We start from the raw sequence: 22,711 nt of genomic DNA, 5'->3' as shown, positions 1-22,711 counted from the left end.
ACAAAAGTAGATTAAACTGGTGAAAAAAAAGTCCATTTAAAAAGCTTCACAATTCAATTTTTCTTAAGCCTTATTAGCACCAAACACACTCAGCCAAAAATTTGGCATTTCTGCCAAGAGCAGAGCATCTTTTGCTTTTCTACCCCATGACTGGTTTCTAGTGGAACAGCAAATCCAGATACAGCTGCAACAGGAGCAGTGTCACAAATAGGATCACAAAGAGCTTAAGGTATATTTTAGCCCTGGGTGAAAAACAGGCTCTTTTTTTGTGTTTTTCCTCACCTCCAGAAATGCTAGAGTGGTGCAGAAGGAAGATGAAAAATATTATTTCCATTTTTTTTTCTTAAACTGAAAATCTGGAGAAAAAATATGTTCAATTTGGTCAATCAAAATACATTTCAATCATTTCTAAAGAATTTAGCTTTAGCAATTCACAGATTTCTAAAGAATTTAGCTTTAGCATTTCACAGAAGGTACTATAAATAGAAATGCCATTTTAAGGGAAGGCTAACTTTTCTGATTGCTTATTTATTCCTTTCTCCATGAACTTTTAACTATTTCAAAATCAGCTACAGATTTTGAGGGAGGACTAAAGTAGAGAACAGAAACAAGGGAACAATACTGGGGCCATGAAGAGATCAGAAGGGGATGGAGATGGCAGAGCTGCCTCCTGCTACCAGAGGCTACAAGGTGCACCAGGAGTTATCTTTACCAGAATTTCTTCCACTGGCATCCAATAGGCTCAGCCAGAGGTGGAGGTTTCAGCTTGCTCCTGTTGCCCACAGAGGCTGCTTCAGTCCTTTTTCCCTCAGATCAGCTCTTTAACATTCACAAAAGACTGAATCACCTCTAATGGCTGCTGATTTTCTCTGTCCCAAAGCCAGGCTGATCCCTTAGTCCAGTTTCTTCAGCTTAAAAATCATTAGGCATTGTTGGGTCTGAGGTCTGTGCTAATTGGACTCACCAGCCATGTGGATGGAGCCAGTGCTGCTGTGCAGGTCAGCCTGCACTGAGGAGCTCTGTGCCCTCCCAGCCCAACAGGAAAATTTTCTGTGCTCCTGGGGGCTTCACACTGCAGCCCTTTAGAAGTCCCTCCTTACACTCCATCAATGGTTATACTCCAGAAGTTTAACAATAAGGGGAAATAAATGTGAAGCACACGACTAATGGGAAGATTTTTCATTCAAATGTGCTTTATTGTGTGATATATGCCTTTAATTACAGTGCAAGCATCTGGGTACATTCATTGCTATTACAGACCAATCTTTTATGTTTATTGAGCATAAGACTACAAGGGACAAAGCAGGAGAGGCTGAGGCATTAGCCAAAGTGGGACATAAAGCCACAATCACATGCTTGGCTGTTCTTCTCCTTCCTTTACAAACCCTGTGGCACTATTTGTAGGTTAACCTCTATATTATACTGACCAGGATTTAATGGCAGAGGGATTTTTTCAGATTACTGGAAGAAATAGATTTCACACCACCAAACCACCTTCTAAATAAGATTTTTCTGATTTATTTCTTCATGTGGAAAAAAACATTTCTGAAAGTGTGTACATGGTCATTAATGAATAGGTTTTGAAACTGCATTTAGAACAGCATTTTTTTCCTGAGATGCAAAAAAACTTCACACATCTTGAAAGAAATATTAGTCTGGTTTCAAGCAGTATGTGTCATTTAGGCAAAATTAAAGCAATGTATTCTGCCCCAGTTTAATCTGTATGTTATTTAACACACACCTGCCACCCATGCAGTTTGCCATTCATCAGCATTTTCACAGACAGGGGTGGGCACTCGAAACAGTTCCCCAGTTTTTGTGACCCAGCACCCTCAGACACTGAGCAGACACACACCTGAACTCATCTCACCCGGGGTGCAGCTGCCCATTCCATTCACTTCTCATCTCACCTGCTGAAGAGCAGCAAACCTCACAGGTCCTCAGGAGCTGCCCCCACTTCTCAGTGTTGTATTTCTCCACAAAGCCAGAGCTGTCTCTCAGACTGTCCTTACTCTTCTGCTCCATTCCCCCATGAGGGCACTGTGCCCCTCAGCCTGAGGCCATGGCCTCTGTCGGGGTTTTTGGGGCAGAACAAGCATTTATAGGCTGCCACCACACACCTACCTCCATTTCTTTTGGTCATGGATATGCCCCCAGTGCCATCCTGAAAGTCTTCTGGGAAACTACAGTAGATGAACAGATACTGCTTAGGACATGCACACATTCTGCACTTGGAGAAATCCTTCTCTAGTCCACATATATAGCCCATGCTCTCTGCTGCCTGGGTCAAAGGGCAAATACTGGAACAAACCAGCCCAGAGAAAAGCCCTCCTTAGTTCATGGGAGTATTATGTCCCCCAAAAGAGAACACAGAAGCTGGTCATAGGACAACTCTTGCTGTGAAATAAATTCTATGAGCAAAAAGTTTATAAAAACAAGGTAGAACACTTTAATTCCTGATAGCATTGAAGATGCAGCCTCAGCAAATATTATCTCCAGCTCAAATACCCCAGCTCTTGTACAATTCATTCTTTTAGGCCCTCTCCCTTACTATGCACTTTTCATATCCTGTCCTGTAATGAATCAAGAGGCTTCTGCAAGCTTGAACATATAATAAAGAAAGTTTAATTCCTTTCAGCCTCACTCTCCTGCTCAGCATCTTGCTCTGGGCTCCACAAGGGGCTCTGCTATCTTGAAGATATTCTCCAGTACTGCTCTTACTATAACACTTGAAATCCAGTGGAGTAATTCAGTTCACTTCTAGCCAGCCAAATTTCTTTTTGACCAGATTCCTTGGCAATCCATGCATTGACAATAGGCAACAACTGAAGGGAAAAGCAGAGCCTGATTATGCAAGCATCCATATCCACCCACACCCAGCCAAGCCAGAGATCACACGCAGGAACAGAAGAGTAAGAGGTCTCATGGAAAATGAGAAATTCTACCCTGCACCTCACAGAGGTTCAGTTCATCCCAATCCAAATGTGCACAGGAGACTGTTTACTGGAGGAACCCAAATGAACAGCATCATTGTAAATACCAGCCACTATCAGGAACAATTTAGCTTGACAGCTGGAGGAGAAGCTGTCACTGCACTGAGGCATCACTGCCAGAAAAATCACCAAATGAGAAATCCACATGTTCCAGGGATCCCTCCAGGCTGCTGGGCAGACACCATTTACACTGTCATCTTTGATTCATCCATCACCCAGCTCCTGCAATCAAACTGTGTACCTTTGGAATAAATGAATCGACAACTGCAGATCATGTGAAAAAAAGAAAGCTCTTATCTAGCCTCTCTCAGCAGCTCTCTAGGTTTGTAAATATTCTATGGTGTCTATATTTAAGTCATTTATCCCATTTAATTGAAATTCTAGGTACCTTCAACCCATCTTATGAAGTAGGGTAAAGAAAAAAGCCTCTACAAAGCCCCAGAACTACACAAACTCAATTCAAGGCAACAGCTATAGTCAACAACAACTCAACAAACTTGTTTTAATATAATATTAATTTCTGATATTAATCTAGGTTCACCATGATAGTACAGTATAACTCATAGTGGAAGGCTGGCCAGGAAAAATAAAGCAGTTTTTTCCATTCTGTCACTAGAGAAAAAGTACAAGTCATCTAGCTAGGGAATATCAAACTCAATTTTGCAGCAGAACTTTCAGACTCATGACATTTGTGCCTCTGGGTATGTGTGCATAACTCATGGATTTGCACTGAGATCTGAGAAAATCAACTGGCCTGAAGCAAGTGCTATGTTAGAGGACAAAACTAGAGTCCTGTTTTGGCAGCAGAACTTTTGATGACAGTGTTGTTCTCTTAATATATGGCAGGAAAGTCCCCTTGAGTCCAGTATATTCTGCTAACATGTTATTTGTACGTGCTTTTAATTTTGAACACTGCAAGTATAAAAGGCTACAAAATCTATATTCAGACAGTTTATGATAGCTGAACCTCTGGCAGAAATGAGTTGACCAAAGTGGGAAGGATCCCATTTTCCTTCTTTTGCACTACAGAATCACAAGGATTTTTATAAAGCTTTAAGTTTTGTTGTTTCTTTGATCAATTGTCCTCCTCTTAAAAATATCACCCTTCATTTTCGTGCCTCAGCTCTTCCTTTTATCATACCCACAATACTCCCAATGAACCAAAATTTTACTTCATCATACTCTAACTTTCATTTTACAGCCATCATAGTCCTATAAAAATCAACTGAACACAAAACTAAATTATTTTATTACTCTGGAAGAAACTCTTGTAACTGTCACAAAACTACTGTGGGGTTTCTAGTGCAAAAATTCAAACCTGCACACAGGTGTGTGCACACCCTACACAAATAGGTCACCATTCTTCCCCCAGACAACCAATATGTACAGACAGCTGAAATATGCACCAAAACACAACTGAAGATGTGCAGCATTTGCAACCATGAATAAAGATACATGTCTTAGAAACAAAAATGACCTGCAGAAGAACAGTGCTGAAATCAGGACATTATGAAAATCTTGGGGGTTTTGTTCCTTTATTTTTTTTAATGGTAAAATTTCTAATGCTATTAACTGTGAGGAGGCATTTGAAAAACGTGGTTTTCAACACTTCCTCAATCCCAGAAGCATCAAGAGAGGACAACTGAAATTATTCACACAGCTCTCTGATTTTTTTTCTCTACCAATCTCATTACTTTGAAAGAACAAATTCATTATTTCTAAACACTTGGGATTGAAGTTCCTGAGGTGCTAAACCAAAAATCCAGGAACTGGCCTTCTCTTTCACTGCTGACACAATAGGCATGAAAAGCTGAAACATTCACTGGATTACCATTAAGCATATGGGACTTTTGAATCATCCATGCCTACTGAGGGGACAGAGGAATTGCAGCTGCTCCTCTGGCACTTTTATTCTGGAGAAAAACTGATTACATGAAGTTTCCATCAGAAGGAAAAAAAAAAGGTAGAAAAAAAGAGAAAATTAAATATATATATATATAAGTGAATTTTCATATGTCAAGGTCAAACAAAAGAATTAAGTAGTTGCCTTAACATGAGTAAGAGCTTCCACACAGGCTCTCTGCCCAGGGATTCTGCATGTCTCAGCAGGCACATTTTAGGGGGGAAAAAACCCTGTGCACTGAGAGGCATAAACTACATCTATCTTGTTTTATGTGAGAAAAGAATACCATACATGTTTTCAGGGCAGATCTTCCAGTGATGTTAATCATCATTTCCCTGCTAAAATCAATGGACTCACACTGAATATCAGCTGCTACATCTGTGACTGCACACATCTTTTGTAAAGCACCTCAGGTATGCCATCAGATCAGCACATGGTCCATTTCCCCACTGAAAACAAGCAGGGGAGACAGGGATGGTTTGATGTGATTCAAAAAGGAGAGGCAAGAATAACAGAGAGAAGCCTGTTTGCAAAGAGCAATCCATGAAAAAACATACAAACTTCTAGCACTACATAAACCTGTTTCACATAATAGACACAAAGTGATTCAAAATTAAATGCATGAACTTATTAATAGATGGCTGTGCCACGACATAAAAGAAGGATCCTCTCTGCCTTGTGGCCCATTTACAGCACCTGCTGATGAGAAATTCTCACACAGGGTACCCACCCCAACCACACTGGAAGTTCTGCCAGGAAATATCAGCTCCTGCCTGCTGCCTTCTGGAGTTTCTCTTTCTTTGTCCCTCAGATATCCATCTCTCAACCGAATAAAAGGACTCTGATTTCAGGAAGCTGAAACGCCCCTGCCTTAGGGGTAGAACAGAGAGCAAGGGCCAGCCTGCCATTTCCAGACCTGCCATTCCTGCTCCTGAGTGCAAGCTCAAGTCCAGCACACAGAAATGCAGCTCTCTGGAAGCACCCTCACAGGCTGCCCCTCTTCCTGGGTGCTGCTGCTTAACAAACCAACATGTTTGTACTGACTGTACCTTCACCCCTCACCATCATCCATCCGGCTGGCTGCCTCAAGGAAAAGAAAAACAAAGGTTGCAAACTCCTTCTTTGCTTGCACATCATGTTTGCTCTCTTCTCCAGGGTGAGGGTCATCATTAGAATCTGTAGGCATGATAACAGGAACTAGGAAACTTAATTCTTTTTGCTGTTTTGATCATATTGGAATTGTACCCCATGTAATCTGTTTTGCACACAACCAGACAGCAGGGTTGGTTTCAAGTCCCCTAATCTCAGGTAATATAGCAAATTGTTACATCTCAGCAAAGGAAATTACTTCCTTGACACTCAGCAGAGGCCTCGTCAATACAAATGAGTCCAAGGTACAATTTACCTCATCCCAAAAGAGTCACCTCCATTTGCTTCCAGAAATCAATCAACACCATTCAGTAGATCACCATCAGCTACAATGTGGAGCCAAGACACCCAATGCAGGCTTACATTGCTACATTTTAGATCTCCACAGTCAGGCAAAATAAATCATGCCCCTGGTGTTCTTCAGCCTTCTTCACTCCTTCATTTTTATTCCCATCTGCTATATTTATAACCACTCTTCACCCCACTTAGGCTCCAGATAAAATCAATATACAGCCATGATTTAGCATGGCCCAGGAACAAGCCACAGGATCCTTGCTCTGTTACACAATAAACTAGGTTGCTCCAGCAGAAGAGCACATTTAAGCATCAAATGTGTCTCGCTCCATTTATCTCTATATTTTCCTTTTCAAAGTAAAACCTGCTCATGAAGTGTCTATAACATAAATAACAAGCAATAGGAAAGTCTGTTCTGGCTAAATCAAGTTTCACAAGCCGTTACTTTCTCTTTGCCACTACAAATCATCACAAGCCCAAAGTTCAGTATTTTGCCAGGACAAAATTCATTGGGCATTTCTAAAGTAGAGCCAAGGTTGCATAATTTAATTTCCCATCTCCTATTAAAACTGCCAGGCCTACCATAATCAGAATGATAAATGTAGAGTCATACGTCTTCTTTCTGACGGTAATGCCCATCAATACTTCAAATGCAAACAATTGTGACATCTGACTTTATAAAAATTACCTGGTGCACCAACACCACTTAATTAAATTTTAAAAATGCTTTTGTTACATTTAATGAATGATATATTATACTGCAATGAAACATGCAGCAATACAAATACTTCACAATGCCAACAATTAAGGCTCACTTCACTTACGGCAATTGACAACACAAGTGCTCCTCACTTCATTCAGCTTGTGCATTCCAAATGAACTGGTTAGCAAAAAGGGTGCTTCTTTGCTAATGAGTTTTGTAATCAAGGCATCTATTTTAATTTCAAATTGGCTAGATTGGGGGAAATTGCTGAACTAAATGACTGGTTCTAATTAGGATTATAAAAATATTCATCATGCTGCAGAATTAGCGCAAGGTCTTGATTTACTGACATTTGCATATAGCTTTAGTTTAGGAGTGGAAAAAACCTCCTGATAAATTGTCTTCCTTTTAATGAATTGAACAAACACTATATCTGTTTTAGTTGTCCTTTCATTTAAAGGCACTGATACATATTCATGATTTGTAAATGAAGTTAAGTGATTTCAATTCTTCAGTTCATTATCATATTGAAGAAGAGACTTCTACAAATTGCTTTTAAGTATTCCCAATTTCAAGGGTTTGGTCTGGGGTTTGGTTCTTTATGTTTGGTTTGTGTTTTTCTAACTTTACTGACATTTCAATTTATATGTTTGATGGAGTCCTGCCTGCTTGGGAGAGCTGCTGGCAGGTGGCTTGTCCAGCAACACAGACACATGATATGTTTGTAGAACCTGATGTTCTCAGAAGAGTATTCAAAAGGCAAGGAGATGAAAGGCTTATTTGTGGCTAAGTCATGGGAACAGGACTCTATCTGTGCTCAGTTTCTGATTTTGTTATCAGCCTCAGTGGTAGTTAGGCAGTGAAACACTTTAATGACCTCTGCCTGAATACACTAGAGATACTCAGGGGACACCACTTGGTCAGCCTCATGTTTAATTGCAAGCACTCTCAGGCAGGGATTGCTTCTCAATATGAATGTGCAATACAATGGACCAGTCAGTATGGTAGAGATTTCTATGAGCAATTACTATAATATGGCTTGTATTAAACATGAAACACTATGTGCTCCTTTACAGGTGGACAACATGCTCACGTTATTTCCTTCCTCAGTATGGTAGGCCTGTAGGACTAACTGTTATTATGGCAGATTCCTCAGTCTCTTTCCCTTTGGGATGAAGAAAAGAATGCAGTAGGCATGCCTCCAGCTTCGCTCTGTGGGTTGCTAAAATGTCATGATTGATGCAAGATAAATCTGAAAGCTGAGCATTGTATCCATAGGACTGGAATCACAGGCATTGTGCTCTTCAGATATCAATGAACCATGATGAGAAACTAGCCCTGGTGTGTTCTCTCACATCATGCAATGAAATGGTGATTCTACCACAAGTATCCATGCAGGAGCAGAAAGAACTTACTTTCCTCATTAAAAGTAATGTTCACATCTTGCTAAGAAAAGCTGTGTTTTACCTAAGAGGTGCAGTCCTGAGCTGTTGTTGATGAAAGGAGTAGTTACTCACACTTCTAACAACTTCTGACAACTACAATTACATTTAAATTCCAGGAGCAGAAGTGCTGCTGAGGAGCAGGTAACAGGTCTGGGTGCCTGCTGATTTATATCAAAATGAGATGTGAGGCAGACACCAACCTGCCTCTCCTCATCAGCCCCATACCTCAGTTCCTAAGGAAAGAAAACCCACAGGCCTGGGCCAGAGTCACATCTCACTGCAGACATGCAGCAACTCTCACTGCTTAATTTCAGCACGTCTGCAGTAGCAGCTGCTATCCTGGAGTCACATTTCCAACATTAGGAGTTAACTCAAAGTTCCATAGCCTCACCCAAACACAGCCCTGAACCCCCCATGTGCCTTCAAGGGCACAAAAGTCTGAGACCAAGGAGCCCTTACTGGAGGCATTCAAGACAGGACTGGACTGGTGCTAGATAATCACATCTAGGCTCCCTTTCCCATGAAAGGCTGGACCAGATGATCTGTTGAGATCCCTTTCAAATTGGATTGTTCAAGTGTCTGTGAAAAGAGCTCACCACAAAGAATCCCAAAGATGAATGACTGCTTGGAATAAGGTGCCTATATTCCTGAAGAAACTCCCCCTGGATTTCTCTGGCAGCACCCTGCCCAACTGCACACTGTCAAAAAAAGCTCCAACCAAAAAACCCCAGCCTTAGCTGCCTTACTGCCCCATGTCATACTGGCAGACTGGGCCCAAATTCATGGGAGTATTTTACCTGGAGCAGAGACACTGTCTTCATGGCTCTGGTTTGTGTCTAGCATATTCGAAAAAATTAGAAAAAAATTTAAAAATAAAACCTAACAAACCTTCTCACATAGTCCCAGTCTTATCTGTGATTTTTTTTTTTTTGATAAATTCAGCAGTGTCTAGTCAAGATAGTCAAGGCCGTGACATGCACTGCATCCAATTTTCAGATGATAACATGCCACATCTCCCACACCAAAGGAAACTCCCCAGTCAGACCTGATACTGTCTGCCCTGTGCAACTTGGTGATACAGCAAAATGTTATCTTTCACCTCTTATTTATCACCTCATTCGAAGAGATAATGAGACACCCACTTTCTTTTGTTCACTTTCTGCTGAAGATTAAGCTCTGTGGAGGGAGAAGCCACTGATTGCCAAACTTCTTGTTTATCCAGTGTTTTCAAATTTGTAATGGTGTAACTGGGGAATTTAAATTGGTGTATTACTGGATTATTCTGCCTTTTACCTATTCCCAGCAGGCTCCAAATCACAGTTTAGTTTGTAAGGAAGAAGTGGAATTCTACCATGTTGCATACCTGGGTTTTTTCTCTTAACAATAGTGATTTGAAATAATTTAAATATCTCTCTCCTATTAACTGATATTTTCTCTTTTAAACAAATTGTATTTTTTAAATTATCTTTTTTAAAAATATATTTATGCAAGAGAGTTTTGCATGTTGTTCTGAAAGTTTCAATGTCATTCTGAGAGAAACTTCATGGAGCTGCAAAATCCCTTCCATTTCTACCTCCAGACTCATCCATTCCCCACAGAGGTATCAGAGTGTGGGAAGTTTTGCCTATTGAGAATTAGTTGGTTTCTTGAATAAATGAGACAAATAATCAGACACTCAGCATATTAGCATCAGAAATGTAAAACCAACTCAAGATATTCCTCCCCAGTCACTGTGAATGGCAGCAATGACATCTGTACCTTAAGCTTGTGTTGGGAGATTTTAAGCTTTCTCAGCATTCCAAAGAGCAGCTCCCCACACTTTCCAACAGGCAATATTGCACCTCTTTCATATCTTCCCCTTCCCACCACATTTTGATCCAAGGATTGTTTAAAATTGCATCTTACATATTTTCTGCAAATACACACAAAAACTGGAGTCTGCAGGCTCATTTCCACTTTGTGCTGGGTGATTTATCCAAGTGTTAACATGGACACTCCCTGTGAGAGCCAGTCTGACCTGCAGCAAATTGTCTGTAACATTTACATAGTGTCCACCTTCTGCTAAAGGCCACTTAAGGGGGCCATTAACAGAATCAACACGTACATACATCAGATTGCACTATTTTACCAATAAAGTAGACACAAACACACAAAGCTACTGGGAAGAGATCCAGGATTTTCAACTCACAAGATGCATTTAATTTCCCAGGACCTGATAGTTATAAAATGTTACATGGCAATGTCACAGGGGGCAATAGTAAACCCACACAGGTTTGCTTAAAGCCCTGTAAAAATTCCTCCAGCCTGTGCTTTATACACTGTGAGAAGACATCAGGGTCTATGAACCTGCTACGTGTTCATGCCCACACACAGATTTCTTGGCTCAGCCCTGCTGCATTTATGTGGTGATATAGGAGAGTTAGCAAAGCAGAGGAGGGTCCTAATTGGCCATAAAAATTAAGAACAGGAACAGATATGCTGCGTTGGCTCATACCGAGGAAGTATCCTCAATAACTCCTTGGATACTACAGAGAGAAAACAAACGGTGGTAACTGTGATTTAGCCTTAAATCAACAAAGTAACCAGCAGCCACACAGTGATATATCTTTCAGAAAGCCTGCTGAACTCCATCTCTCTCAGTCTTCTGGGAATTGCCCTAACCAGGAAAAAGCAGGACAATACCTATGTGGGAGTGGTAATAAAAGCATTTGTGACTGAACTGTTTTTATATTATTTCACTTCATAGAAGTGGTAATACCACAATGTCTTTGGCTTTTTCAACATAAAGTCATATTTCAAGGAGCAGTTCTGTGGGGAAGAGATGGGCTCCTCCTCTCAAAGAAGGTCACAGAATATGGAATAGACTTTCTAAAACATCAGCTTGGAAGAGACAATAATTCTGTTAAGAGACCATTCAAAATGTGTTGGGATTTTTTAGTTGGTTGTTCATGTCTTTAACCAACTGGATAAATACCTTAACATTGTTGTCAACTGTGCAGAAATTAGCTAAAAACAAGGAGGGATGTTTAAGATAAAACAATCATTATAAAAAAGGCTTGAATCACAGCCATGGAACAGTAAGTCAGAAGACCTTAGAGGAAAACTATTTAATCCAAAGTACTGACTATTTGTATTTCATTCCAAAACTTTGATATTGTTTTCAATTTTTATAAACAAAACAATTTAAAAATATTTTTATCTAGGCAGTTACTGAAGCCATTACTTGCTGGGATATGAACTGTCCCTATTTGATTTCATTTTACTGTGTGGAACATACTAAGCAAAATGGGTTTCCAGGTTCATCATTCTCATTTTTTGCCAAGTTGACCACAGCTTGCTTAAAACACCACATTATTATTTTTAATTGAAAGAAAACTAATAAGAAAAATATTAATCTGAAATATGTATTTTAATCTAAGATATTAAATTATTTTTTCCAATTTGCTTACACATTTACAGTTATAAGAGGATGGATTAGATCTTCCCTTAATAGTTTCTGCTGCTGGGAGTCAAATTGTATGTACTTGATTTGTTTTCAGAGTTACATTTGCATTTTTAAATCTGTCCCTAAAGGAGTCATTAAAATAGAATTTAAGGGTCAAACACACTTCTAAAACTTAGAGAGGTAGAAGAATATGGTGTCCTACTGTAGCAGTGGCTGCACTGCAGAGCATACAGCAAGTCACCTTCCTTGTCATAGTATCAGTGGATGAATATTAGCCACAGGTTGCAGGCTAATGATAAACTTTCTATTTTATTGCCCTCTCATACATCAAATCAGAAGTACTTCAGAGCAGCTTTATCCCCAAAAAATGGACATAGGAATTGAGAAAGCAAGCACTATTTGATGCAGCTCCTCCTGTTTTTCACCAGGCAACTTCATGCTGTTTTGCAGGAAAATGGGCACAAAAACCAAGGACAGAGGAGCGTGAGCAGAACTAGGCTGCAGCTGGACAATGAACCCCTGCCAGCGTGGCATCCCTTTGGATAACCACCTCATGACTGTGAGCACCACTGCAGCCTCTCTAGACACTTATTTCAGAAGCTCTTGCTCTCTCTTTTCAGGTGAGCAGCAGAGAGATGAAATGGTCATTGCCATTTCCATAACCACATCTAGGAGAGAAGGCATGGCACAGTAGAGTGGGAAGCTGTGAGATCCAGATCTGGCTTCTAGAGAAAAAGAGAGAGAACAACCACAACAATCTTACAAAGATGCAAAAGACATGATGAATATTCTTAAGTATATGGGACTTAAAGCCTAAAAATACTTTATTCTTGCATTGGCCTAACCTGAGAGAAGGACAAGGCTGTCCTCTGGTTCCCACTCCCAGACATGCATTACACTGGCCTCTCAGAAGGCTTCAGCTGGGGATTCCCATGGCACTGCTGTCACACTCAGAGCACTGCCCATATCTCAGTATCAGCTGTGACTGCAGTGAAGCTGGTGATGCTGAGTCAGTGACAGCTCTTTCAGAACTCTTCCTAACCCAAGACATGGCTCAGCACAATCTATACCTCAGTTGTGTTAAGCAAACATTTCAGCTGGGGAAAGCACTGCTCCATGGTTCCATTCCAGGACCCACACTGACCCAGCACTTCAGGCCATCCTTCTGACCAGAGGAGGAAAGCATGGCTTTGAATGCAAATGCAGACATAAAGGAAAAGCCTGAACTTGGCATTGCTCCATTTCCACTTGACCAACAAGCTACAGACCAATTCATCTTTACTCTTACACTTTGAACAATTTTATTTGGTTTCTGGGATAAAATGCAAGCAGTTTCAGGGTGCTTCTAGCTCAATTCATTTTTCTTGTCTTTCTCAATGGCAGAAGACAGCAGCTGAGGTATGCACAAAGATGCATTTGTCTGAAGGAGCAGAAGCAAAAATACTCCTGGCCTGCTATTGCTGTAGTGGATCAGGGGAGCATCAGTACCACTGCACAATCACATGTGCCTCCTTTGTATTTTGATTTCTCTTTCCAATGACTAACATCAAAAAAAGATTGCAAAGCTCTACAAGTAGAAGTACAGTGCTTCAACCCAAGAGCAGATGCTCTGCACTCACTGCAGATGGATCTCTTCAAAAAGGCACACTCAGGATGTCTCATCTGGCTTCTCACATACATGACCACCTCATCAGATGCCTGTTTCTTCCAAGCCTGTCTGTATAAACACCAGGATCATGCAAAATCATTACCTCCAGTTTAAAAGGAGCATCAAGACATTTTGTAACATCAAATAAATAGATTGGTCTTTTCAGCCTACTTCAAAATCCCTGTTACACTGATCCTCTGAGTGTAGAAAACTATTTGACATTTGACTAACTCCTTCATACACTAAAGACTTGATACTATGAAAGGAGTGTGTTTACAATAGCTTTGCTCTTGCAAATGTCACTCAAGAATCATCAGTAGTACAGCAACAAAACACCTGGTGCCTGCCACAGCATTCTTTTAGCAAGTGGGAAGCAGAGTAACAGGAAATTATTTGATTATATTCTCAGTAACTAGTTTGGCAACAACTTGCACTAGCCTTCCAAAAGAAATTCTCAAATAGAGAGGCACAGCATTTTAGCTATATCGTTCCTATAGCTGGGATGAGAGACTTTCTAGTTTAGAAATCTTCAAGAATAACTGCAGAAATTGAAAATCACACCCTTGCATCTGACAGGTTAATTAACACATGTGTTTGGTTTGTGTGGAAAGGTTTTCATAGCAGGGAGGAGGCTACAGGGGTGGCTTCCAAGAAAAGCTGCAAGAAGCTGTCCAAGAAAGCCAAGAGCAGCCAGCTCTGGGATGGACCCACTGCTGGCCCAGCTCAAACCCATCAGTGGCAGTGGCAGCACCTTGGGGATAAATTATTCATGGAGTGAGGGGCAGAAACAGATTGACAGCTCCAGCCAGAGAGGAGTGAGAATACGTGAGAGAAACAGCACTGCAGACACCAAGGTCAGGGAAGGAAGAGGAGGAGGTGCTGCAGCTGCTGGAGCAGAGATTGCAGCTCACAGGGAAGGCCACGCTGAGGCAGGCTGAGCCCTTTCCCCATGGCAGGACAGGGGAAGGTGAGCCCACAGGGGACCCATACTGGAAGTCTGTTCCTGAAGTCTTCATGCTATGAAGAGATCCACGGTGGGACAATTCATGAAGAACTGCAGCCTGTGGAAAGGACTCACATTGGAAAAGTTTGTGAAGAGCTGACTCCAGTGGGAGGGGCACCATGCTGGAGCAGGGAAAGGGTGTGAGGAGTGCTTCCCTGAGGAAGAAGAGGCAGACAACATGTGATGAATTGACCACAGCCCCCATGTTGTGTCCCGCTTTGCTGCTGGGATGCAGAAAAAAAGAGAAAATTGTGAGCAAAACTGAGCCTGGGAAGAAGGGAGAAGTGATAGAAAGGTATTTTAAGATTTAGTTTTTACTTCTCATTACTCTATTCTTATTTGATACAGTAGGGTAGGATAAAGTAAAGTAGAGTATTGATAGGTAATAAATTCAATTAATTTATCCAGCTGAGTGTGATTTTCCCATGATAACTGCTGAGTGATCTCTCCCTGCCTTTATTTCAACCCACAGACCTTTCATTGTATTTTCTGCCCCTGTCCAGCTGAGGAGGGGAGTGACCAAGTAGCCTTGATGGACACCTGGCATCTAGCCAGGGTCAACCCACCACAGTGAGGAAAACTTAGTGGTTATTCAGCATGTTTTTGTTTTCCAGAGTCTAGGGATGACAGAAACTTAGGAAAGATAAAAGCCTAGCAAGTTTTAAACTCTGTATAATGTGTAACTTGATCATCCTGTCTGTGCCTCAGCTTTGGGCTGTAGTGGGGGCTGCTGCTCCAGAACTGAAGCACACATCTCCTGACCACAGCACTTCAGTAGCACACTGCTCCTGCTCTGCTCAGCACCTTTCAGACAGGTGAGTGCTGTAAGAGAAAACCTGCTGAGGACAAAGTAACAGACTGGAGATCTGTCACTCACAGAAGGCATTGCAAAGAGGCTTAGCAGTGGCACAGAGGAGCTTGTCACCAGTTGCTGCTCCCTAACTTCCAGTTTGCAAGCAGAATGAGCACCCTCAATGCCAGCTGCTACAGACCAGCTCAGCCTGAGTGCTCCATCCTCAGAGACAGCACAGAAATCAGCGCCTACGAATCAATAGATTCTTAGAGCAGCTCCATATGTCATGTCAAATCTCTAATTCTTTTCATCTTTCATAGTATCACCACTACTGAAGTTTCCACACCCATCATGATCACACTAATACTCAGCTCCTTTTAACAAACTGGCTTTGGAGTCACTGCGTGGCTTTTGAGCACTTTTAAACCTGCAAAGTGAGAACAGCAAAGCATACTATAAATTCTTCCTCATCTCTGAGAAGGAGCAGTTCTAGACAATATCCCCTTCAACTCCTGGCTCAAAATCATTGAAACATTAAATCAATTGCTTACCTTTTGATCCAGACTGTAGGCCAAGATCCACTCCTCCTGCTTGGGGTGGAAGAGCAAGCTCTGGATATAGAAATTCAAACGGTACTTCTGATAGGTAGCTCCTTCATCAGAGCTGATGAGGATACTGCTCTCAATCTCTGGATCACTAAGAAGCATGATCTAAATAGAAAAATGGAGGGAAAGTGTTAATGGAAAAGTGAAAGTGAACATCATTAAGAGTGAGGTCATACAGCACTGACTCCTATCAGATGTATTCAGAACATCACTCAAGAGTATAGCATCCCATAGAATTAGGATGGGGTTTTAGTATTTCAGTTTACTTTTCTTTGGCAACTCATTTGCTGATTTGAGCTATTCAATTTTTTTTTTTTTTTCATTTTATCTGGATAAATTCAGAAAACCCAGCAAGAAAGAAAAATTCCATGTATCAAAGTTGAATTTGGCTGGGTATAGGAACTTCAGGCAGCCATACCAGGCTTTCCTGGAGTATTTTCTGTCTACTACCTCTCTCACCCCATGTGAAATCCTCTCTCCAAAAGTAAACAGAGTATTCCTGAGATTTAAGGTTCATTGCTTGGCAGCTTGCAGTGCTATGAATGAGAGCATCACCTCCCTGGAAACACAGAATGCCTTCCTGGACCAGCTGCTGGCGTCTGGGTATAGTTCACATGCACATGTGCAAACACTGACACGATTTCATATGTCACACTCCCAATTTGTACAGTAAGAGACATTCATTCAGTCAGTGAAAACATAATTTTCTCCAAGCACAGGAAAGTGCATGACCTCAATTTTTACAGGGAGGAAAACACTTCCGAGCCTCTAATTTTAATTAGAAAATTATTACCAATATTTTAAAACGGGTTGATTCCACACTATCAGATGGCAAGCTTTACATAAACGCTATCAAGAAAAATGTTGTGGAAACATTAACACCATCTTATTAACATCTGGAGAAAACTACTTCACATTAAAGCAAATACCAGTACCATAAAATAAAGGCAAACAGTGGGAAATAAATTAGAGCTGTTCTAAACACAGCAGGTTGTTGATACAGCAGCTGAATCAAATATAGAAACTGTCTTTTAGCAGGAAAACACATCTAGGAATGGCCTTTTTTAGCCCACTGCAGAATGAATGATCAGCTAGCTGAGATCCACTGAATTTTGGGTTTTGTCCACACTGACTTCTCTTATCCAGCTTCATAGATCTCCAACTTCAAGACTACAATAGGGAAATACATATAATTTTGACAGCAAATATCAGTTACAAGGAATGGTATGTTAGGCCTTCATCAAGCAAAAAATTTCAGTGCTTGTTTTATCTTAAGTACCTCATTAACTCCATGAAGTCACCAAGGGAAAGGGAGTATAATGTAAATGGCTTCTGATCCTTTCCATTAAGAAATGAAAAACTGAAGTAGAAGTGAACGTTTTCCCAGAGTGAAGCCATCTGTATGAATCCAGCTTGATGTCAAAGTGCCTTCAACATCCCCCACATACACCCAGCCCCAAAATCAATCTCTAGCCATTCCCATGGGAAGCCAAGTCCTGAAGCAGTGCACTTGCACTGTGCTCTGGTGCATGGGCTGGGGAATGAGAAACATTCCCACATGGAAGTGATATCCTGAGAATTAGCTTGAGAAGAGAGCTCCAAGTTCTCCACTCTAAAGGATGCTTTGGTACATTTCTTCTTTCTAATCTGATCAAAATATCAATTTCATTATGCCCCAAACAATAATGATTTCACAAGTATTTGAAGATCTTCTCTGTCACTTTTGACTTAGATCGCAAAGACATTTTATACCCTTGTTCACCTAAAGCATATTGCCTGTGCCAGAGAACTATAACATAGTTCAGTAAAAATCACTTGCTTATATGGAATGCAAAAAGGATGTAAGCCTGGCCATTTAAGAAGACAATCCAGAGAGATCTTATATTTAAAATAAAGGATACTTCAGGAATAAAAATATTTTCCACTCATGTAATAGAGGACTACAAAGTTAATAATGCTGTATATTACAAGGTTACTGCTGGAGTTCTGTCCTCAAATAAGGAGTGCAAGACAGCTAACAGTGGCATGGACCTGAAGTGGCACACATACAAAACATCCCCTCTGCCCTTTCACACATGATCTTCAGCACTTCAGTGGATAATTCAAGAAATGGCCATATGAGACAAAAGTAGTATTTCCATCAGATGGTTGAAAAATCTGCCAAATTGTCCTTCTGGAGGTATAACAGAAGAAGAACAAGATCAGATAATAAAACCCCTAAGTTAGGAAATGTGGAAGAACCTAACAACAGTCGTATCTAGAGATGACATCACATAAATCATGCCCCATTCACCCAATTTGCACATGCAGTCTTCATTTTTCAAATGGGGAAATGAACACCAAACATCTCTGCTGTCATCCATCCTCCCAGGAAAGGCTGGTCCTACAGAGAGCAGGATGGAAAAAACAGGAGGCTCAATCAGAGTGAAAAATAAAATTCCACCACCAGCCACACAGCTCGGACTGGCACACACGTTTGTTACATGGCACACAGGAAAAGCAAAGTGACAGCCTCTGGGCTTTTTTTATTGTTTTCTACTTTTTCTCCTGGAAGCTATAGGGGGAGGGAACTTTTGGCCTGAAACTACCACTTCTCATTATGGGACCAGGATGAAGCATCTACCCCACTAGTGATTTAGATTAATCACTTTTCATTAAGAGACAATAAACAAACTCCAGTCAGAATGAGGATTTCTGCCAGCATCCTGTGTTGCCATTTATAATTGCCATAAGGAATAGCAAAGGAGCACCAGAGAGTTGTCAAATGTAATTTATAAGGGCTTAAGATCTAATCGTTTTCTAAAATATTAAATTAAATGGCAGCCTTTGTTTAAAAGGAAATTGCATTTGGTCTTTCTAAATTCTAGATTATTTATATACATGCATGCATAAAATGTTGCTTTTTTTTCTCTGGTTTAAGTGAAAAGGGGAAGGGCAGGACTGGTTATTGCCAAGGATAAATCCTTGAAAACATCCTTGAGATAAGTTAGTTTATGCTACATACCTTTTCTGACCTTCCAAATCCACTGACAATGAATGACAATCCCCAGACTAACCAAAATAGGCTGAAAATCAGACTAAACTTCAGATAGTTCCTTAGGAATGGACGCAGAGGAAGAGAGCTGGCTGGGACATGGTACATGTCCTTTAAAGCAGGAGCTTTGGGGACAGTGAGGACACAGAAAGCTGTTCTGAATGAACTCCAGGTGGGCAGCACACCAGACACCAATGAGGCAGCACATGAAAAGATGATGGTATGGAGAGGTTACCTTGCAAGAACATTTACTACAATATATGGACTGAGATCTTCAGTACATTAGCAGGAAACATATCCAGCTCTGAACACTTCAAGGGGATTTACCCCAGGGAATAAATAGCACAAGCTGCAGCAGGAAGAACAAGGAGGGGAGATGTCATACGTGTGCCTGCCATAATGTATTTGGTACACAAACCCCAGCAGTTGTTGAGAGTTACTCAGATTTCTTGGAGAGCGTGTAAGACCCTTAAAGGAGCTCAAATGCAGAAGTAAGTAGGAAGTAAAGTGGCACCATATTGCAGCACAAATCCACTAAAAATTCATGCCCTCTGATGGGGCCAATATAATAAAAACTAGGGTAGGATTTGTAAATGAGAACCTGAGTTTCTGCTAGATCAAAATTCCAGTCACTGGGCTAGTGCACACACCTTCCATGGTATTACTTTCACATGGCTAATGTGCAGGTAGATGAGTTAAAATAGTGCCACGTTCCTCTTTTTCTGTGCCAGGGTAGCCAGGCACAAAGAGAGCTGTGATGTGGAACACTGAACTGTACAGTAATGAGGCTGCACACCTCTCACAGGCACAATGCTACAACATGCCCAGACAGGCATGGAAATTCAGGTAGCCTGAGCACAGAGACCACAATGGAATGTGATTTGTACGCAGCTGAATTAGTTAATAAACAACCACTGGACCAAAAAAAAACCAAAACAACATGCCACATAAATGGCATTTTTATTAATATTAGCTTTCAATGAAGCCTTTTATTTTTCTCAACTAACATAAATTTTCACTGTAAATTACCAAAGCACATCTCCCTAAATCAGCACAGACCAGTTTTATAGGTGCAATAATCTGTAGCAATAGTACCACTGAGCTACATTAGCAAAGGAGCACCAGAGAGCTGTCAAATGAATAAAGAAGACAGGTTCAGATAAATGCCTTTAGTTCTGAGAAATAGATAGGCAGCATTAAACCATTGTGTATTGCCTCCTGATTCTCCACTTTAGTGCACTTTTCATAAGCTGTTCTTTTCAGAGGTCCTAGTCACATTCACCTATGTAAAAGGCTATTCTAAAAAAAAAACTTAAAGCAGTTTAAAAATAAACAAAAACAACAGAACACCTACAAACCATGCAAGCCTCCACAGCTTCAAAAGAAACCAGTTCCTTAGTAAAGTATTAGACTTTACTCTGTAGCACCACGTTATCCTCTCCTACAACTGAAAAGGCAGTTTTCCCACAAAAATTGCTGCAAAGGCAGAAAGTTGAGGTTTCATGTTTACAGGTCCATGGGGATTTCCATATTGAATGTACTTGGCTTAAAAGTGAAAAGGCTTTTTTGGGTTTTTTCAGCCTCCTTCCACTAGGCTCTCAACTCAGAAACACTTTAGATCCTTCTTAAAGCCTGGCCACATCTACATCATCAATGACACAACAAATCAGATTTTATAAAAGAAAAATCTTTTTCTTTTCCAATTGGATTGAAAACATTTGATGGGTTGTACTGTCTCGTGTTTCCTTTCCACAAAGCTTCACAGTAGCTTTGAGTTTAAAAAGCCAAAAAGTTTCAACAATTTATACTGAAATGTCAATGCAAGTGGAGGATTTTTGCTTTGTTTGGACTTTTGATGTCCTTTCCTCCTTTCAAAACTGAGAAATCAAAATCCAGTGACATTTAAAGGCTTAAAGATGCAGAAGTTGTTTTCTTCCTTCAAAACATCAGTCCATCACAAGGTAAATATGAACAGTTTGGAACTCTCTTATGCGAAAAGTAATTTTACACACCAAAGCAATTTGGATTACATGTTTGACCATCTGAAATTTCTCACTGGCAAATACTTGGTTATTCATTCCCCCCTCATTTTTTCTCCCTCCAGCACCATTACTTCAATTACTTGCCCTGCAAGCTAAAAGATGCCCTCAGAGATCTGATCACAACCCAAATCTCCTAGAACACAGCTACACAGCATATCTGAAGACCTACCCTGCCATTCCCATGGAGGACAGGTGCAACTCATTGCAAAGAAAATCTCATCCATTTTTGCCCTTCTTTTGTTACTATAAGCTATTTAAACTTTAAAAAGTTCATTTTAATTAAATCAGTCCAATTCCCTCTGAGACTAAAAAGTGCTGGTGCCACAAGTAACTACTTAACAGCAAAAGTAACACCCATATAAATCAGCTCAGCTAAAGAAGTCTTTGAATTATTTGCTCTAGTTTAGAAAGAGGGTTTCTAAAAGCCACAACTTAACTTTATACAAACTTCCACAGATGTTCAGAGATGGCTAAATACCTGCTCACTGCCCTATAGATATATTGATCTTACAATAATCAGGGGGAAATGAAAGCAAACTCTGTTTTCTAGTCACCAAATATATCAGCGAGGAAAAAAATGGGACATGTCACTGATAAAAATCTGCTCTAGAGAGAAATCCTGTGTATTTGCATACAAGCAAAGAAATTCACTCCATCATTTAGGGATCAGCAGCTGTAACAAGAGGGACATCAGCTCTCTGGGAAACCAAAAAAGACATCCAAGAAGAGGGCAATAGCTTTTATATAATTACTTATTTTGTGTGCCAAAAGGAAAATGCTCATTGCAAACTTTTGTGTTACAGAGTAGCCCAGATTTGGGACTCCTTCCTCCTTCACACGGCTCAAAAACTTCCTTAATGTTAAGGATAACCTGTGGGCATCAATCAAGCAGTAAAGGGGCACTGAGCTTTCATAAGAGACAAATTGTCTGGACCTACCCCATTTCAGCTTCTTGTAACTTCACTTCTTATTGCCTGAAATTTAACATTAATGGCAGATCTAATTAATGAATATAGCACCAGATCACCAGCTCTCAGAACCATAGTGCTGTAATCTTAAAGGATGAAGTGCACTGCACTGACTTTATAAGGGTTTATGAAGCATGTGTTATAAAAGTACCTCAACCATAAGGCTTTTATACCTTGGCACTCACTTCAATACAATCCCATAAAACCCAAGCAATCTTTAAGTGTTAAAGGTGACTTTCACTACTGTATTTATTGTTGGATAATGAAAAATGACTCAGACACCCATAGAAACTCAGCAATGAAATAAGAGTTTCCTGAGACTTTTGAATTGGGTCTGCATTATATGGACCGTGACCAAAGAGCCCAATGTCTCTCTCCAGACATTTCAGACACTTCACACTAACCTCCCTCCAGAACTTCCTTCCCATCAGGAATTCTTTGCAATTACAAAACAAATTCTAGTCTGCAGAATGACTAGTCTTGCCACTGAACTTTTCAGACATCAACAGCTGTTTCTGTAAAGATTCAACTCCTCTGGAGGACCTGTTCGATAAACTCCTGCAGCTGTGCCAAAAACTGACATCTCTCTAATCCTCCAAACTGGTTTGAGAAGACAGCAGTCATAGGAAACCCATGTGTGGGTTCCCCATCTTTGCAGCACTGAGACAGAATGATCAGAGTACATG

General features: G+C 40.6%; 1 protein-coding gene across 1 annotated transcript in view; it reads right to left on the bottom strand.

The window, feature by feature from the left end:
• SORCS3 (sortilin related VPS10 domain containing receptor 3) overlaps positions 1–22,711 on the bottom strand; it is a 267,756-nt gene that overhangs the window by 107,333 nt on the left and 137,712 nt on the right. The window contains exon 4 of the mRNA XM_021536263.3: positions 15,928–16,086. Within this exon, the coding sequence (XP_021391938.2) occupies positions 15,928–16,086 (159 nt within the window). The remainder of the gene's footprint in view (positions 1–15,927; positions 16,087–22,711) is intronic.

This window comes from Lonchura striata, chromosome 7, assembly GCF_046129695.1.
Source record: "Lonchura striata isolate bLonStr1 chromosome 7, bLonStr1.mat, whole genome shotgun sequence".
Classification (NCBI taxonomy): Eukaryota; Metazoa; Chordata; class Aves; order Passeriformes; family Estrildidae; genus Lonchura; species Lonchura striata.
The sequence above is the reverse complement of the archived record's forward strand: the minus strand, read 5'-3'. Positions and strand labels throughout refer to the sequence as shown.